The sequence below is a fragment of the Calliphora vicina genome, chromosome 1, assembly GCF_958450345.1.
Source record: "Calliphora vicina chromosome 1, idCalVici1.1, whole genome shotgun sequence".
NCBI lineage: Eukaryota > Metazoa > Arthropoda > Insecta > Diptera > Calliphoridae > Calliphora > Calliphora vicina.
The window spans coordinates 53,782,633-53,803,084 of record NC_088780.1 but is presented as its reverse complement, the minus strand read 5'-3'; the positions used below and the strand labels follow the sequence as shown (position 1 = coordinate 53,803,084).

Sequence of the window (20,452 nt, the reverse complement as noted above, 5' to 3'; positions counted from 1 at the left end):
ATTAAATTTTGACCTATGGTAAGGAAACAGTAAGTAATACAGGCATTTACCAACGCATGCTTAAGATGGAAACAGAAGAAAAAAATGAACAATCAACATTGAGGAGCAAGAAATCTTTCAGTTAAACACAAAAAGCAATTACCACCAACCAAAATGACCACCAAAACACTTTACAAACGCAGCAGGACAAATGTTAACGAAAAGTCAATAGAACAACAACTACAGCAAAACATTTTCAAACATTCAACAAGTAACAAAAGCATTTGAGTACACTGAAAGGAAAAGTATAGGGCTTTTCCAAGCTTACGAAAATGAGTTGGCAGATAAAAACTTGTATAGGCTCTTTTCTGGACACTATTCGATAAAAACTTGTACTTATATTAGTATGATGACAATATTATCTGTGAAGCAGCTTTAAAAGCTCTGGGTGATCATTATAGAAATAGATATTACTAGAATTTACTAGAAGATGGCGCTGTGTATATAATTAGTACCTGCAAGATGTTGATCAGTCAGTATATCTTAATCACAGTTTGAGTTAACATCAACCGTATTCTTGTAAATTTTAATAAATAAAGAGTTGTTACAATTTTAAAACTACTTAGAGCTTTTATTTGTATTAATAAAAACATCCGGTTTATTTAAAGGAAATTAACCACCGTTTTTAAGAGGTAAAAAAGTAAGAATATTTAAATTGATCTATTTACCCCACCTTATATTCCAGAACTAATGATTTGTCTGATGCTTTCTCGACATCATTGCAAAATGTTCAACCAGTTCACAGTGGGGCAGAATCAAAATGTTGTGGAAATAAATCTGTCATTTCTAAACGGCTGGTACGACGAGTTTTCGAGTTTAAGTTATTTGGATGGGACCTACAGCTGATCCAGGGGCGCTATGGGGGCTCAAAGTAGGGTACCTTCGACATGTTAATTTTTTAAACACGTGTCCTTTTTTTGTTTCCCATCCGATTTCAAAGAATTTTATATTTTTGGAAAGCGCTCAGCTAGATCTTGAAATATGCTTGCTTGTGGTATTTATCTCTTATAAATTCCGATTTATAGGCATTTCAAAATTGAAATTTTAAAATTTTGCCAAACCTTTGTCCGCTTTTTTAAAAATATAGATCGTACTTTTGAACCGAATGGACTCGAATTTTTGTTAGTTTGACAAATAAATTACGAATAACATACAAAAGATTTCAGAGCAATAGCAATTATGGATCCAAAAATAAATGATTTTCAATTTATATATTCAAAAAATAATAAATTTTTGCTGTTTTTTGGCCGAAAAGGTTACTTAACTCTTTTTTTTTATTAAAAATACACTTTCTTTAAGAACATATAAGAACATTATGTTATAAAAATCATGTCCCTTCGGAATGTGACCTATTTTTTTTTTATCAAAATTTCAACTTTGGGCCACATGTTCTAAAATCCCAAACCTGGGATCAGAAAACGGAAAGCAGCTTTTGAAACCCTGATGTGTTTCCTATTTATCCCCAAAGTATTTTCCCAGCCCTGAAGGAAATCTGGATCCTATGGCAAAATTGTAAAAAATACCATTTATGGGATTTTCCAATTTTTAGGAATTGCGGGATTCCCTTTGACCTTTTGAAAAGTTTTTTTACACTTTGTTATTTAGAATGACAAATTTAAAAAACGTTGAAAGTTTCATTGAGTTTTGTTAATAAATAAAGATTGTATTCCGAACTTATTTAGATAACTTAATGTGTGTGCTTAATTTCAAGTCAAAAATATGCCACTTTAAAACTCCGTCCTTCAAAAATATTGCACTTTTTCATACCAAAAAATATGTATAAATTTTCTTAATGTGACTTCGTCAGAACCAATGACTTGTTGTTGAATAAAATATATTGCTACGTTCAGAAATATCAGATTTATTTCCAAAAAACTATTGCTAGAAACATCTTTCGTAGTTAAACCAAAAATATTTCTCTAAGTGTATTTCAAATGTTATTGTGGAACTGTAGCATTGTTCCCATGTGTGTGTATTTAGCAGCGTACGAAATCAAAATTTAAGATGCACTGATTGCCGTACTTAAGGAGCAATTCAACGCTAGACGTTGAACATAACGGTTGTTTAGCCAAGATTTCCAGTTGCAAACGGAAGTGAAAAAAACTTAAATAGTTTATTGAAATAAAATTTTTTAAAAAAAATAAACATTTTATAAATTTGGGAAAAAAAATTTACTAAAAAAAAACAAACACAAATATGTTGACATTTAAACCGTGTTTATTGTTGTGGCTTTTAAGTGCTCACTTGTGTTACGCTACTGAAGCTGAGGAGAATGTAAGAAGAAAATTATAAAAGTATTAATTATTTCTGATATTGTATTCAGAAATCAGTCTATAAATATTATGTGATCAAGATGTAAAATCGTAAAAATTTTACAAAACACATTTGTTTGGGATACACATTTTTTTTATTTGGGATATAAAGTACAAAACCCCGACTCAAAATTCAAATTTAATAAACCTCTTTAAAATCTAAAGAGATAAATGAACCCTCTTCTATATTCGTGCAAACTTTCAAAGTAGATACTAAGGTATTCAATTAATCGGGTTTCTGGTTTAATCGGTTAATCGAGCAAATAATTAATCGGGGTTAAGATTTAATCGATTAATAATCGGTTAATTTTAAATTAATCGATTAACCGAATAATTTCTATTTAAATTTTAAACTGAAAATATATCCACGAATTTTCTGTACTTAAATACAAAGTAAGGCATGGTAAAGAATATCCAATATCTCAGTTATTTTTTTAGTTTTTTTCTAAGAATATAAAATCTCCATTATACCATTGAAGTAATTTTTGGATTTTTTAGATTTTAAATACTTTTAATAATTTCGATGAGTTCTGATAAAAACTTATTTCTGTAGTGTCTCCAGTTTCATCTATTATCATGTTCTCAACCGACAAATACATGTAAATTAACTCTTGTTAATTTACATGTATGAACAAATATGTAATTTTACTTTGACATTTGAATTAAAATGGAAAAATAAATACAAAAAAATATGTTAAAGTGAAAAAAAAGAAATTTCGTTTAATCGGTTAATCGACACAAATTAATCGGTTTATTTGTTATTTGAAAATCGCCAATTTTGAATTATTCGAACAGTTAACCGACAAAAAATAATTTGGTATGTTCAATAACATAAAACTATTACGAATTATAACAAATTGTTTATAAATTTTCCAGTTTTTCAATACAAATTTAAAATTTTTGTGTGAAAATTTGTAATAATTCGTAATAGTTTTTTGTTATTTAACAGACACACCAGTTATTAGTAATGAATAAGGTATTCAAATTATTCGATTTTTCTCTTGTTCGAATAAAACGAATAAGAGATTTAAACTTGTTCGAATATTTCGATCACACGTTTAAAATTAATCGAATAATTTAATTTTTTTAAAAAAAGTAAAGAATGAAGTTTTAATGTAGGTTTTTTAATAATTTATTGTTAAGGAAAAACAGAAAATAACGTTAATGTTAACAATTCAAGTATTGATAATGTTAAAAAAACATTCGAAAACAAAGTCCATCATTATATTTCATTAGAAATATTCTGATCAGATTTCCCCAGAACAATCTATAAAACAATTAAAATTTTTATTTCTTTAGTTTACAATATAAACGTATTAAGAACTTTTTTACTTAATTCATTAATTCGGGTTTTAAAATGAGTAACTAATTCTTTAGTAAATGAATTATTAATTTTTTCTAAATTATAACAAATTGTATTATATTCGCCAGCACTATCAACGTTGCCGAATCTTTGCTTAATCAAATGGTCTTAGGGAATTACACAAATCTGTCCAAAGTTTGATACGTGGCTAATTTGAAGTCTGACAGTGCATGATTGTCGCATTTATAAATACGCAAAAAGTTTATTACCATGTTAGACAAAGATGTCCGACAATGTTTAACATCATGTATAAGATGAACTCCAACTAGCAACAAAACGTAAATTTGAAATATTCTAAAATCATTCAGCCTTTTTTTACTAAATTTTTTATTCCGTACCTCATTGGTTCAAGTCCTAAATTAAACATTTTGAAGGACTTGTTTTAAAAATTGTAACTTCTTGCAGTAATATTTATATACTTATAGAAGGAGCTAATGATTTCATAACAAAATTTGGAACTAATATAGATCTAAATGTCCTTAAATCAAGGCCCTTATATATTTTGCCAGTTTTTATTTTAAATACTGGCAATCGTAAAACGGTCCTAAATGTGTTCCAAAAACTGAGTTTTTTTTATAAAAGTTCCCGTTATTTACCATATGATTTATGTGTTTTTCGAGGATCAGGGCTTCGTGTTGTTAGAAATGTTTATTTCAACCAAGTTTTAAAAAAAAAATTATGTCCGATTAAGTGAGCCAATTTTTACTTACACTCTTTTGCACTAAGTTCTCCTTCCAGGTCATATAATAATTGTATATACTACCGAAGAAATTTTAAAGGGACTTTTTTGGAAAAAAAACTTAAAAAATACGGACATTTTTACATATTTCAATTCCATTTTACATGTTCCAATTCCAATGCGTGTAACTTTATTTAGGGGCAAAATTACTGCCAGCAAGTTGTATTTATTTTATTCCGAATTCTATCACAAATATAGCTGTTATTCCCCATAAATTTCCACAATGTAACTCTGATAATAAGAAATCGATCACACATTAACTTACAACTTTTTTCAGTTAGCTCGCTTTGACAAAAAAAATAAAACTTTGGTCCACTGTAAAAAAAACTCAGACCAGCTGGACTACAAGTTTATTCTACAAAAATGATATACTCAACATGCCCTTTCAAAATTATAGGTTTTTTGCCCGCTATTTTGTTCCAAAAATGCCGTAACTTAACATAAGTATTAACAATAAATCTATTAGATATCAAAAATCTGTAACTTAACATAAGAATTATCAATAAATGTAGATATTGGTAGATAGATAGATAGATTTAAAGGGGTATGTACTATAGAAGCGCACTTCTTCATTTTTTCTTAAAAAAGCATATTATAATAAATTGTTTTTCATATAAAAGCTCTCAATAAAAGTGTAAACTTTTAATAAAAAACTTATTTAAAATTTTCAAATTACTCAAAATTACATATTCTTTGTTATTTCTAAAATAACAAAATTTTGTATATCAAGAGGGCCGTCATCTGAACAATTTTTCATTAAATATTAGTATTGTGCAATTTCGGTTTTAGTTTGCTTTTTAAAATAATTACTTTTTATATTTTTAATTAATTTTTGAAAATATTACTCCAAAATAATATTAATCATACGTCTAGTGGTCATTTAAAAGGTAATTTACAATAAATTCAAAACAACTAAATATTTTTCAACCAAATTTGAGTGGATGATAGGCAATAACAAAATGAGTAATCTGTATTTTATAGTTATTAATAGTATAATTTTATTGTCTCAAATCTGAATATATTTTAATGTCTAAAATTTAAATTTTTAAATTTGTATCAGGTACTCGTGTGTATAATTTTTCCTTAACCAATAGTATTATGTAATTTCGATTTTGATTTGTTTTATTAAATAATTACGTTTAATATTTTCAATTAATTTATAAAAAAAACTCGAAATTAATGTTAATCATACGTCTGGTGGACATTTAAAAGAAAATTTGCAATAATTGCAAAATAATTGATAATAATTGTGAATGATAAATGATGAAGCTTTTTAATAAAAAGCTTATATAAATTAAGCTTCTCCACCAAAAGTTTTACATAATACATAAATAATATTTATTAAAAAGCCTTTCACAATAAACAAATATTTATTATAAAAAGCTTTTGATGAAGAAGCTTTATTTATGGTTGAAATATAATAAGTTGTTTTACAGATATTGCAAATTTTATTTTAACCTTCGCTTTACCAAAGGTTTTTTTATATACATGGTTTATCAATACCCACCCGGGTGGTACTGCACTTCTATAAATATATGCGACGAACGAAATTTTAAAAAATCGAAAGAACCTTATAAAAAGTTTAAAATGTTTCTATTAAATTCTATAGTACTCTAAAATTTGTTCAGTTTCATTTAAATCGAAACAAAATTTAAAAAAAAAATATTAAACCAATAAAAACGAAGTGGTATTGGTAAGGCTAAGGTTAAATGTTCACCAGACGTTCACCATAACTAACATTAATTTGGAGTATATTTTATAAAATAATTATTACAAAATTACACAATACTATTGGTTAATGAAAACTCATACAAATGAGTATCCGCCAAACATCAAAAGTTTAATTTTCGACATTAAAAAATATTCAGAAACATTATATCGACGGCGTTTATCCGAAATGGTTAATCTGCAGATTTTGTAAAAATTAGTTTTTGATGCCAAACTATTCCCCGTGATGCACTTTTCCTATGGTATGAATTTCTGATCAAAATGTTGATTTGTTTGCGACTTATTCACATTTTTTGTTTGGTTTATCTACATACACACTTTTTTTAAGGCAAATGGTTTATCTGCAATGTATTTGCGAGATTTTCATAGCTGTCGTATATTAAAAATCTGTAAGAACGTAATTATTTTCAAACATATTCAACTTGTCTAATGAATATTAATACGCTGATTTAAATATGTATATTTTCAAAATGTTTCTATCTTCACACAGTTTAACGAAAAAAAAGTTTGATAATTGGGATGTGAGTTTATTACTTTAGCCAAAAATTGTTGTCCGCAAATTTCATCTTAAGACACACAGCCTAAAGGTCAATCGGAACCTTTTTGACTATTCTCAATAGAAAACAAAAAAATTTAGTGAGCAAAAATATCTGGAAAAGGGACTCACTCAGATGGAATGTGACAGTGCACATGCAAAAGTTGAAGGACCAATCCATATATATAGCTAATGATTATATCAATATATCGCGGAAAAGTGTAATAGTAGGTGCCAAAAAAATAAGCAAACCGTTATACTTAGAATACAATTTTTTCAAAAACGTCAGCGATGAAAATATTATACGCTTTTCCAGAATTCGTCCTACGTAAAATACAAAGTCAGTTTTAATGATGAGTACAAAGATCTTCCAATACGAATGAAAAAATACCCATCAATAATATCTTCCAATATCCACCAGTGCACAGTGGATCCGCCCATAGGCCAAAAATAAATAAAACGATGACAAAATATTTAGACAAAATGCATAAAAATTGTCTCTTAGATATCCAATCTTTTAAATGGCAAACCGGTTTTTGCTGGAAATCTAACGGGACTTTTTAAAAATAAAATTAAAAGCATGAGCAAATATTCATTTGCAAAGCGCAGCTGAACGCTGGATTTGCAAAAGTACACTTCAAAACGGTCTTGCAATTGCTGTAGTCTACAAAATTAAATTATTTTCAATGAATTTTGAAGTTAAAGGTATTTATTTTATCTTTAGAAAATAATAAAACTAACTTGTGTTGTAATTCTTGTGAAATTAATGTTTTAGTTAACCTATATATTTGTTACTTTTTTGTATAACTTCATTATGTTTACTTAAAGTTTTAGATGTGTTCCCCCAATATTCCCCCGTAGGGTTTTTTTCATTGTATTTATCAGATTCTTAAGATAATAAAAGTGCTGAAGTTAGTTGCGGAAATTTGCGGATGGGCGTGTAATCTTTAATATACTAACTCGCCCCACAGAGGGATGGCTTCATACATTTTTTTGCAAAAATTATAAGCTGTGGTCGTAGAGCGCTGAAATTTGGCACAGAGAATTATATGGACTAAGTTAAAAAAAAAATGAAATTTTATCAAAATCGTCCACGCCCAACGCCCACTGCCCATACAATCCTAATTGATTTTTTCGCATAAAATTGTTTATATTCAAGCAAAAGTCTAGAAATTTGGTACATACATTTATTGATACCAAAAAGGAACTCATGGTGACTTTCAATAAAATCGGTCACGCCGATGGATATTTCGTTTATTATTCGACAAAAAAATTTTAGTTTTCATCCTGTCCCGAAAACTTCAGAAAACAATTATTTTTTTTTAATCGAAACAAGACAGTCCCACCTTTCATTTTATTAAAAAAAGAGCTTGGGGGAAAGTGGGGCTACATTTTTTTCTCCATGGAAAATCAAACATACAATAATTATTAGAGACTTATAGATTTGGGCATATCTTCTTAACTGTTATGGTATCCCCATAATTTTTTTTTTATTGATGTGGAAATGTTATATTTTTCAAATATGTTAAAGGTGTATAATGGTATATAAACCACTGAATTGCGTGAAAATATAAGTAAATTTTTGCTTAACACCCTTGCAAGGACTTTACTAGCATGGACTTTTTTAAAAATAAAATAAATTTTTTCTTAAAACTATAAGTGTACATTTCATCTTTAAACATTTCTCTACAAAACTGCATCATTTGATTGTTGAAATTAAGTGTTTGAAAAATTGACTTTTTGACACCAAAATCCCTCTGTGCAAGCATGTAGTAGTGTCAATAGGTGAATTGTCGGAGGAAGATGCTGAAGCGAAAAATAAGCATATAAAACAGTTTAGATTGCAACATACCCGAAAAATATCGCGCATATTACTTTGTATAACTTTTTAATTTAGTTTTTTTTTTCAGTGTATAATTCAAATGAGTTAAAATGGAATAAAAATTAACTAAAATTGTTTAAAACAAACGAATTTTCATACTGAAATATTTTATTTCAAAAATTCATAAAACAAATCTAAAAGCCAATTAACCCTTGGAAAATCAAAGGGCTACTGTGGCTACAGTTGTTAATATTTTTTCTAAAAAATTTGCGGACTTTAAGTTCTTCGGGCATGCTATGAGGTGATAAATTTTGAAGACCCTACCTTTTTTAGTTTTGAAGATATTGATTATTGACCGCTTGTTCATATAAGGGAAACCACTGTGCAGTGATAAATATTGAATATCATTCTATGATAATCTTCATTCAAAATAAATGTAATTTATTTAATAAATATTAATAAAAATCCTAACATTAACCATACAGATAATTATTTGGATCTAAATAAGTATCTTCTATTTTTTTTAATCCTAAAATTATTTAAAAGTGAAAAACAACAGTATTTAAACTTATCTTTTTTTCATTTTAATATTTACATCGAAAATTTTCTAAGACAAAATGGTTTATCTATCGTAAAAATGCGAATAACGGGTTTTATTTTATAATTTATATTTTAGGGAATTAGTAGAAGCCTATCAATCATATTGTAGAAGATCGATTTGTTAAATACTCACTAGTTAGGGAATTAAACAGTTTTTTGCTTCTCCTGAACAATCAGGGTTTTGCAGATAAACCATTTTGGATAAATGCCGTCGATATACTTCTGTTCTATTAATTTCGTTGTTCCCTATCATTTCTTTAAATTAGTTTGAAAAATATTTGTGTAGCTGTTTTGAAGCTATTGCAAATTTTCTTTTAAATGTCCACCAGACGTATGATTAATATTAATTTGGAGTAAGATAGGATCCATTGTGATAACCTTTAGAAATATAACCCGATGTGAACTTAAAGTGAAAAGAATGAACGAAATTGGAAAATAAAGTGAAAAAGCCAGTTCAAAGAAAAATAAAAAAAAGAAGGACAGGCTATAATATAAATTGACATTCACATAGTCCCGTTACCTAAAAACAGCCAGCCTATAATGATAAAGCCCTAGCCATTTTAGCATGAGACCCAGTTGTATAATTTACAGAGAATATGTTCCACTGTTTCTATTTCCTCAATATCCTCGCACAACCTATAGAAGTCATATGCACCCATATCCCACTTACCATTGAAGGCTCCAATTTAGCAATGGCCGGTTATCACTCTTACTAAAGACCTGAAACTGGTTGCCTATTATGATTCCTTGATCAAAAGTGCAATTCAAAAAGATCCTACAGCATCACCTAGTCAAGTATGAACAAGTTTAAGATTATGCGTTAGCGATAGAACAATCCGTAGAAGAGCAGTAGAAGTGGGATTATTCCGTTGACGACCAGCAAAAAAACCCTTTATATCAGCTAAGAACAAGAAAGCTAGACTGGAGTTTGCCAAAGCGCACATCGACTAGAGTGTCCAAAAATGGAAGACAGTACTGTTCTCTGACGAATCCAAATACAACTTAAAAAGTTCTGATGGAATGGAAGACTTGGCTACAGAGCAATAAAATTCAAGTTATTCATTGGACTCCTCAATCTCCCAATATCAATCCTATTGAGAATGTGAAAATTGCCGAAATAAGGATCGAAAATTTTCACGATTTATTTCAAGCCGTTAAAATAGCTGGGAAGGAATATTGCAAGACAAGATAAAGAACTTAATATCTTCTATGCCTAAGTGAAGTGATTTCACGAAAAAATTTATTTTTTGCTTTAATTTGTTATTATAACTCCGAAACTACTGAGCCGATTAAAATGCAATACATATACAAACGGAATAAAGGTTATGTAAATATCAATTTTTCTAAGTTTATTTTAATAATATCGGAAAAACCGTTTTTGAGTTAACCACCAGATAACATATAAAACTTTTAACTATATTTATTAACACCATTTCCATTTCCTATAAACATATTTAATTTAGTCCACATGTAACAACTTGAATAAATATAAACTACCCCCGAATTAGATGGGAAATAACCATATGAATTAAAAAACATAAAATTGTTTAAATATTTATTAATTTACTATACATTTGTTTTATTTCTTCGCAGCACAAATTAAGCGGCATCATACAATGGAAATATGAAAAGCGGCCATTTTGTAATGCATTTACAGGTGACTCAAAATAAAATTTTAAAAAGCCTTAACCTGAAATTGCACTAACCACAAGTTTTAATATTATTGCGATTTTGGAATCACTTCTACTAGTTACATTTTTATTTTGAATATGTTTTTAAATAATAGTACATATTTTAAATTAAATAAGTGCTACAGTTAAGGCTAATTTCCGGTTAATACTATGTATTTAATAGAGTTAGAAGTAAAATATTTTAGTAGACTTATTCAGTAACTAAAAAACATTACAATTTATTACAAATCACTTTTAGAATTTGCAATAATTCGTAATAAGTAGCAGATATTAGTTACTGAACTGACCTAACACATATAATAACATAAATTCTAAAACTCTCCTCAGGTTGTGGCAAAAAGCGTACCTCTTCCCACCCACCATATCCGGTTATAAAACGTGGTGAAATTGAAGATAAAACCCTGTACAATAGCAACGATTACATTTCCGAAGGTCTGTCCGATTTGATTGATATTAATGCCGAACCTGCAGTCGAGAATGTTCAAAAGCAAATTATGTCTCAGGCCAAGATCTATGAGGCCATTAAAGAGGCGAGTAAGGAAATTTACCGACAAAAGAACAAACAGCGATTACACAATTTACAACAGAATCAACTACTGAAGGAGGAACAGGAAAAACTGGAGGACAATGATAATGTTTAATGAGAATGAAATATATTTAATGAAATTTACGAAAAATAAAATTATTGAAAATGATATGGCGACAAAAAAACAAAATAAAATAAACACACAAATGTAATATAATAAAAATAAATTATGAATTTAAAGCAATTATTAAAAATGTATAATGGAGTTTTATGTTATTAAATCAAAATATTGTAATAAAGATTATAAAACTAAAGGAAAGAGACAATTTCTGGTTAAATTTAAGCTTTGAAGCGAAAATAAGATAATGTGGGAGTTGTAAGTAAGTAAATTAATATATTTAAATAAAGAAAAAGGTAACGAATTATAAATTTTATTTTTCCGTAATAAGAAATTTAAAAAAACATATGTATATGTAGCTGGTAATGTCTTCTGGAAAAAGTTTTATAGAATATATAAAAAAGAGCTTTAAGTTAAAGTAAAAAGTTTCTAGCTAAGATTTGAACCACTTTACATGACTACAACTTTTATTTACAGCCCCTCTAGGAAATACCAATGGACCCCCAATGTATGAAAAAATTTAAAACTCATCTGTTTCAAAAACGAAGGGCAGTTTTGTGTGAGGTTAGGATAAAAAAAAATCTAAAAAAAAATTTCAGCTCGATCGGTTAAAAATTGGCGTGCCGCACGGGGGTCAAAGTTCGTGAGAACGAAATTGGTGGTAAATGGATAGAAAAATGTGCATAACTACTCAGGAGTCACCCGTAGGTAGGTAAAATGTATGAGCAACCCCCATTATTTTCGTATCCCCAATATTTTTCTAGAACAAACATACCCCGTATCTCCAACCGTTCAGGGGGTCCCCATACAAAAAAAACTGAATTTTCACGAAAATTTTCCAAATTAAAAATTAATGGAATTACACAAAGTATAAATATGTTCTAAACTTCATTTCGTGAATTACTCTTCACATTTTACTTACATTAATTAAACACCCATTTCTATTGTCAAAGAACGCAAAAAAGTGAATAGACCAATTGGTTTGTTCATTGAGTTTTATTTTATTTAGCAATGTAATCATAAAATGCCCCTTTAATAATGAGCGGTTGTACCTAAGACAGGTAATATTTAAAATTTTTAAAAACATTACATTTTTAATTTTTGTTTTATGGCTTATATTCCACGTATTCATTTTTAAGTAATAATATAACAGGTAATATTACTAAATATTGTCAAATTTTCCAAACAACATTGAAAAACCCATTGATGTACTTTCGTGTTTTTTATTTCGACCTGATATATAAATCTAAATTTCAGTTATATTTTTATTGGTTTTTTACGAAGATTATATATATGTAGGTAAAAATATATTCAATGAATTTTAAAAACTTACCTAAATTCATTGAGAAACATTTGCATAACATTTTTTTAAAATATACACCTTATTTTATGTACATAAAAGTATTGACCTTTTAGTTGTTCTATGACTTTTATAAATAAAACATACAAACTGTGACAAAAAATTCAAAAATAACTGTAATTTTAAAGTAAATTTATGAGCTGTGAAAGTGAATAATTCTTCATTTAAATTAAAACTAACAGTAGTTCTGGAAAAAGTGAGTACAAAGAAATAAAACAATTAAAACTAAAACCTAAAAACTAAATTTTTCAATAGAACAGGTTCGCATTTGAATTGCAATGGCATCATCAACGACAAAAATTAATTTGAGATCGCAACAGCATAACATTTATTTGATTGAATATGTTGGGATCAAAATTGTCGTATGTTGGGATCAAAATTGCCGTCTAAAAAAGAAGTTCTTGGTGTATTTTTTTTTCACACTCGTACACTAAAATTGGAAGTGCGAAAAAGTACAACAATGGCTGCAAACGAAGTGCTCCTTTTCTGGAATAAAGCACGAATTCCGACCCGAGACAAGTCTTCGGTCATAAAGCAAATTGAGAAGCTGTACCAGAAGTCGAGGAAATTGAACAAGAGCTCAACAAGAGGAGGAACGTCGCATAAAGTAAAAGAGGATAAGTTTGTCGAAGAATTAGACGATCTCTTCGATATTGCTCATGTTAATGCACTCACCACGATTAAAATAGAGGAGGATAAAAAGTTTTTGCTTGCACAGAGGAAAAAAGGCCGGCCAGAGTTACATATAAATATATGTACGTGAATACCCTTATTTTATTACCTTTTTATATATTGCTTTATTATTAGTTTTCTATTTAACATATTTTATTTAACTTTATCTTTATTTAATAATTATCAAATATTTTCTTTTACTATTTTTATTATTATCTTAGTTCCTAGTTTTATTATCGTTATTTGTTACATTTTCTAAAAACCTGTCTTTACCGTTAACTTAAGTGATATTATTTGTAGTATATTGAATTTTGAGAAATTAATCATTATATATTTGACTATCGAAAAGAAATGTTGTAAAATAATTAAAATAAATAAAATATAAAAACCTAGAAAAACTACACACACAATATTGTTTTAATAAGATTACTCCAGGCAGCATGATTGGCATTGACATGGCTCTTGTAGGCATTGAAAAACGAGAAGAGGCAGATGAACGGCGATTACGAGCAACTACTAAAATTAATACCTTAGCAATGGGTACAGTGCAATTCACATCATCTACCGAATCGTCAGGCAATGTTGGCGCTGGTGGAATGGAATTGGAAGTGGACGCTCTACCGTCGGCTTCGGAAGTTGTTAAAAGAGGAACACAGTTATTTATCAATGAACGGATCGTTTCTGCTTTGGATAAATGCATGATATCTGACCGAAATGCAATGCATTTAATGGCTGCAGTAGCTGAAGGACTTGGTCACAACGTATCAAATTTGGTATTAAATCGCTCGTCAATTCGAAGATACCGTACTGCAAATCGACAAAAAATCGCTGATTTTGTAAAGGAGAACTTACATGTAAGGTTACTTTTCTTATACCAATTTAATTTCAATACTAATATAAATATTTTATTCCATTACAGTTGAAGGCAACAGCATTTTTTGTAGTGCACTGGGATGGCAAAATACTGGAAGACATTACAGGAATGAATAAGATTGATCGCCTTCCGGTTATTGTAACTAATGGCGAAATCGAACAAATATTAGGCGTTCCAAAACTAGATTGTGGAAAAGGCAAAAATATTGCAGCGGCCGTTTATCAACTACTGGTAGAATGGAATCTTTCGAAACGAGTTCAAGCCATGTCTTTTGACACGACATCATCAAACACCGGTGAATTTGCAGGAGCTGCAGTTTTACTTGAACAGTTATTAGAGAGAGATTTTATGCATCTTCCATGTAGACATCACATATATGAATTGGTGCTTTTGCTCCAGATGTTTCTCTGTTTCGCCGTTTCCAGCAGAATTGGGAAAAAATCAATCAGAATGCATTCGAAACTGGAGTGAGCGATGAGATCGTTGCTTCGAAATTAATTACTGCTCCAGATGACATCATTACTTTTTGCATGGTCCAACTACAGAAAAGACAACGTCGTAACGACTATAAGGAACTATTGGAACTGGTTGTTTTATTCCTTGGAGGCGATTTTGGCGAATATAAGTTTAAAGAACTCATACCTATTCACCACGCACGATGGATGTCTAAAGCAATTTATTCACTAAAAATATTTATGTTCAGAGACCAATTTAAACTGGCAAAGTCACAATTGGATGGAATTCGAGATGTCAAAGCGCCCAATCAGGACATCAACTTTTTGAAAGCACTTCACTCATATGCAGACTTGGATAAGAATTTGTCAAAAGTAATGGTAACAAAGTTTATCAGACATTTGTGGTATCTGGCGGAGGAGGCTATAGCTCTCGCCTACTTTGATTCAGATGTTTCGTGTGACATAAAACGAAAAATGTTGGCAATTATGTGCATATATGATGGAAAAGAAATCCTTGAAGAAAAAGACAAGGAAGTTCAACTTGAAAAAGATGAAGAAACTGGAGAAGAAGATGATGATTGGGATGAAGATGATGAAGGACCTATCCGAAGCATGAAAAAAATTGCGGTTAATTTTGCAGAAGTAACTGAGCAATTTTTGTCGAATGACTTGAGCGCTTTCGTAACTGTGAAAACTATAAACTTTTTCTACGCTTCAACTTGCCGCATGAATTTATACGATATCCGCCGGAAACGTGGACACAGCGCGAAGATTATCAGCAAGCACTAAAAATTGTTGAAAAAATTCACGTAGTAAACGACACCGCTGAAAGAGGCGTGAAAATGATGGAGGACTACAATAAAATATTGTGCAGAAACGAAGAGGAAAAGCAATATTTGATTCAAGTTGTCGGTGATTATCGCAAAAAATATCCGAGTTTTGAAAAAAGAAATTTAATATAGCATAACATAATTATTCATAAATAACATCAATAAACTAAATTAAATTGCTCATACATTTTACCTACCTACGGGTGACTCCTGAGTAGTTATGCACCTTTTTCTATCCATTTACCCATAATTTCGTTCTCACGAACTTTGACCCTCGTGCGGCACGCCAATTTTTAACCGATCGAGCTCAATTTTTTTTCAGATTTTTTTTTATCCTAACCTCACACAAAACTGCCCTTCGTTTTTGGAAAATCGAAAATAAAAAAATAAGGTCCACCTTAATGAGCATATAAAATAAACAGTGGCTATAGGGTAGGAAATAATGATTATTTTAAGAATATAAATAAGTATAGGGTAGGATAAGTTTATCATAAGTTTATGATAAGTTTTAGGTTCTTCATATTCCGTTTAACTTATTTATTCAAAAAATATTTAATAATTCCATATTTCTGATTTTAATTTGACAACTTTTTTAATATTAAACAAAAGTGAAGTTTTTAGTACAGAAATTGATTAAAATTTGTAGAAAAACAAATAAATCCAAAGAAATATCTAATCCACTTTAAAAACTGAAGTTGGTTTCATTCCGAAAGAAATTTTCGTTTTACTTTTTCTGAAGAAGCAAAATGCGGAATTAATTCCACTTTCGATCGGAATGGAATTACATGACAGGCCTGTATATTGATTGCGTGTTGCACGGTGCTTTGTCTCATAGACAAAAATCAAAGAAAGTTGTTAGTCTCAAAATATGATGATCGATAGCAAACAACACAACTCAAATAAATTTTTAAAAATTCACCAGAGGTCACTAAAGTAATTAAAAATTAAGAAAAAATTAATGAATAAAAAAATTAATTCATTGCTTCAGGAAAATAATTCTCAAAAATTAATTTTTTTTATAAAAGAATTTAAATTTTTTGTTTTTTGACATCTTCAAAATATGGTAGTAATAAAATTTTGATTAAATATTTCAACTAAAATTATTTTTATAGCTCAAAGAAATACATTTAGAAAAACAAGTAAGAGAGCTATATTCGGCTGTGCCGAATCTTATATACCCTTAACTTTTGTTGTGGATGCATTATTATTTTTTTTTATAATAATTTGTAGGTATATATGTATATTGCCCACTTTCAGCGTATAGCATCCTAAATATATCAAGAAAACTTTTAAAAATTTTACATTTAATTGCTGACGAATAGATTATATAGTAGGAGTTACAAACGAAATGACAATCTTATATATACTCTCTTACTTGTTTTTTCCAAAATTGTTTTTTTAATTTTTTGGAAAATTTTTTTTTTTCTAATTGTTATTTTAAAACTTTTTTTTTAAATTTTAAAACTTTTTTTTTAAATTAAAATATTTTTTTTTAAATTTAAAAAAAAAACCAGGTTGTCCTGGTTTTTTCCTCATATCTCAGCCATTTGTGGACCGATTTTGCTAGTTATAAATAGGAAACTTCTCTAAAGCATGATTGACAGAATTATTGAAGATTTGGATCCCGAAGATATCTGGGGTCTTCAGAAAATTGATTTCAACAGATTGACAGACGGACATGGCTTAATCGACTCCGCTATCTATAAGGATCCAGAATATAAATTACAAACGGAATGACAAACTTATACATATCCTTCTCACGAAGGTGAAGGGTATAAAAATCGGAAATTACAAAATTTTGTTAAAAGGGCCGTGAAAAGATTAGTGCCACAATTTTGCCACAACCTAAATAAAATGCATTTTAAAATAGGTCTAAATTCACAATTTACTTAATTAATTAAGTTAAGTTCTCCGTATGGCGAAAATTGGTATAGGGATGACTCTAGTAGGGATTATGCTTAATCGAATTTTTTCCAAAATTACAAGGTCCGACCAATAAATTTTGATAGAGGAGACAAAAAAAAAAGACACGCGTATAGGCGTTTTGAAAGTTTACATCTGAATTTCATTTGAGGAGGGGTTAAAGTTTCTCAACTCTGGCACATTCTTAATCACCCTTATCGTGGTTGGCGTAAACGTCATACGCCTACGACAGTTTCGTACAAGATTAAAGAAACAGTTTGCATTTTATCTTTAATATAGTACGAAACAGTCGTAGGCGTAAGACGTCCAACCACGCCAACCACGATAAGGGTGATTGTTAATCGTCATAAGAAACCATGTGATCCTTACATTTTAGGTATAAAATGTGTTCAGCAAAGTTATGTAAAATATTAAGGAGAACATTTTTTTGGAACCTGTAAACCCTCTAAATCCTTAAGGCATAGCTCTTTTTTGTCCTTCTTTTAAAAATTAGCAAAAAACACCATTAAAACAGGGATTTAAGTGGTTAAAATGTTTTGCAAAAAAATTATACGTGAAATTTTATTATAAGTCCCTGAATACATCAAAACGGAAAATTCAACCAGAAAGTCAGAAATAAGACATAACAAAAGAGAGCCTAGCGTTAATTTCGCATTTATTAGGAATTTTATTTTAAAGAACATTTCAGGTATAAATAAAATTTATGCAGAATGTTACGGAGAACATTTTTGTAGAATATGTTAACCCTCTAAATCCTCAAAGCATGGGTCTTTTTTGTCCTTCTTTTAAAAAAGGGCAACAAACTCCATTAAAACAGGGATTTAAGGGGTTAAAATGTTCCGCAAGAATATTATCCGTGAAATTAAACAGTGTAACTAATATGTATAAGAACTAAATTTATTTTTTATAATCAGTAAATGAAATTGAAAAAAAAACTTCAAATATATTTTGTTCACATTCATTAAAAGGATATTTTTGAATTATTATTTGAGTCTTATTTGTTTTTATTTATTTTTATTAAAAGAAAAATTCACCACATATTGATGATTACAGTTTTTATTTTTAAGGGTGGACCAAATATCATTTGAATTTGATTAAAATTGCACCATGTACTTTGGTTAACAAATTTACATGGACAGACAGATAGATGGAGACGTAGAATGGACAAACATCAAAAATGAGAATATGTCAGTGATGTTTATGAAATTTATATTTCAATTTATCGATAGACAAATAAGTAACTCATTCGTTTAATAAAGATTTTTTTATTATATATATATATATATATATATATATATATATATATATATATATATATATATATATATATATATAGGGGATTTCATGTCAAGAGAACCAACTTTTGAAAACGATGTCTTCCATTTGGGATGAAACCTTTGCACCAGGGTTAGTTCTATTGGATAGTAATTCAGACACAATTTTTCAACAAGATCGGTCGAGAAGTCTCTCATGTAACATATTACCTATTTTTCTTAGCAAAATGTGTCCCAAATAGTTTAGATAGCTATTTCATTTTTTGAAATTTTTTTTCGACCCTATAATGTATATATATTCTGGATCCTTATAGATACCGGAGCCGATTAAGCCATGTCCGTCTGTCTGTTGAATGATGAGATAAGAGGAGAAAACCAGTACAACCTCGATTTTTGACCTATATCTGGATTAATAAGTCATTTATATAGACAATATGGATATCTAATGATAGATATTTCAAAGACCTTTGCAACGACATATATATATAAGACCATAGTAAGTTGGGACCACAATGGGTCAAAATAGGAAAAAATATTTTTTAACCCGAATTTTTTTTCAACAAAAAAAAAATTAAAAAAGAAAAAAAATTTTATTTATTTTTGTGCACAAAAGAAAGCTTAGGTCTTTTTTTCGAAGAACGTTTTGGTAGCTTAGTGAGATGCGAGTGTGATATCTATTCCTTTAAGAGGTTTTCGGTCCATTCCTTTATGAAAATAAAGGTTTTGTAACTCAAAAAAAGGACGATTTTGAAAAAAAATAAAAAGTCAAACATTTTATGTCTTGACTTACAAAATATTTATTTTGATAGCTATCCTACTAAGCGACCAAAAAGGTCTTTGAGAAAAAGACCTAAGCTTTCTTTTCAGCAAAAAAAATTAAAAAGAGTTCCATTTTGAAAAAAAAAAATTCAACAAAGTTTTTGATTTTGCAAAAAAAAAGTCAAAACTTGTAGGTTTTGAGATACAAACATTTATTTTTAGATATCCAACTGGCATCCCACTAAGCGACCATATAGGTCTTCAAGGAAAATATCTAAGCTTTCTTTTGATTTAGGAAAAAAATGTCGAAATTCCATTTGCCCTTAAATCAGTAGCATTATAATTTTTGCCATTTTTCATTTTCAATTACCGAAATTCCTAAAACAAGGAAAATGTGTTCCTAAAACTGAGTTATTTTATAAAAGTGCACACTGTGAAGTATATAGGGGAGCTTCTAAAAATATGGATCTTCTTCGATCCATATTTCCCTTTATTACCTGATTCCACTGTATTTTCGCACGCCTTGGCTACAAAACTATAAAATCTATGCAAACAGATGACGATCAGAAGAAAATACATACATACATATGTTTGTATAATGATGTTGCTGTTGGGGTCTAACCCAGTTGTGTGTTCTATGCCATCTGCAATTATATTCGAATACATGTTGCGCCACACTCGCTACATGGCAACAATGCGCCGTTGCCGGCTACGTATGTACAAACGTCTATTTATAAAATCACGAAAAGAGAATCCAAATCGTAAAAAAAGTTTTTCATCTATTCGAAAAACGGTTCAACGATAATTTTCCCAACTACATGAGGCAATTTCG

General features: G+C 29.2%; 1 protein-coding gene across 1 annotated transcript; it reads left to right on the top strand.

Annotated features, from left to right (window-relative positions):
* Positions 1-2,202: 2,202 nt before the first annotated feature.
* On the top strand, positions 2,203-11,470 carry CCAP (Crustacean cardioactive peptide). Its single transcript, XM_065498552.1, has 3 exons — positions 2,203-2,313; positions 10,732-10,795; positions 11,157-11,470. The coding sequence occupies exons 1-3, from the start codon at positions 2,236-2,238 to the stop codon at positions 11,468-11,470; spliced, it is 456 nt and encodes a 151-aa protein (XP_065354624.1). The 5' UTR covers positions 2,203-2,235.
* The last annotated feature ends 8,982 nt before the right edge of the window (positions 11,471-20,452 follow it).

What these genes read in the sequence shown, in the direction of transcription:
- CCAP (XM_065498552.1), top strand. Translation starts at nt 2,236, where the DNA reads ATGTTGACATTTAAACCGTGTTTATTGTTGTGGCTTTTAAGTGCTCAC. An exon ending in CTACTGAAGCTGAGGAGAAT is followed by an intron (nt 2,314 to 10,731) that starts GTAAGAAGAAAA and finishes ATTTCTTCGCAG; the next exon opens with CACAAATTAAGCGGCATCAT. An exon ending in ATTTTGTAATGCATTTACAG is followed by an intron (nt 10,796 to 11,156) that starts GTGACTCAAAAT and finishes AACTCTCCTCAG; the next exon opens with GTTGTGGCAAAAAGCGTACC.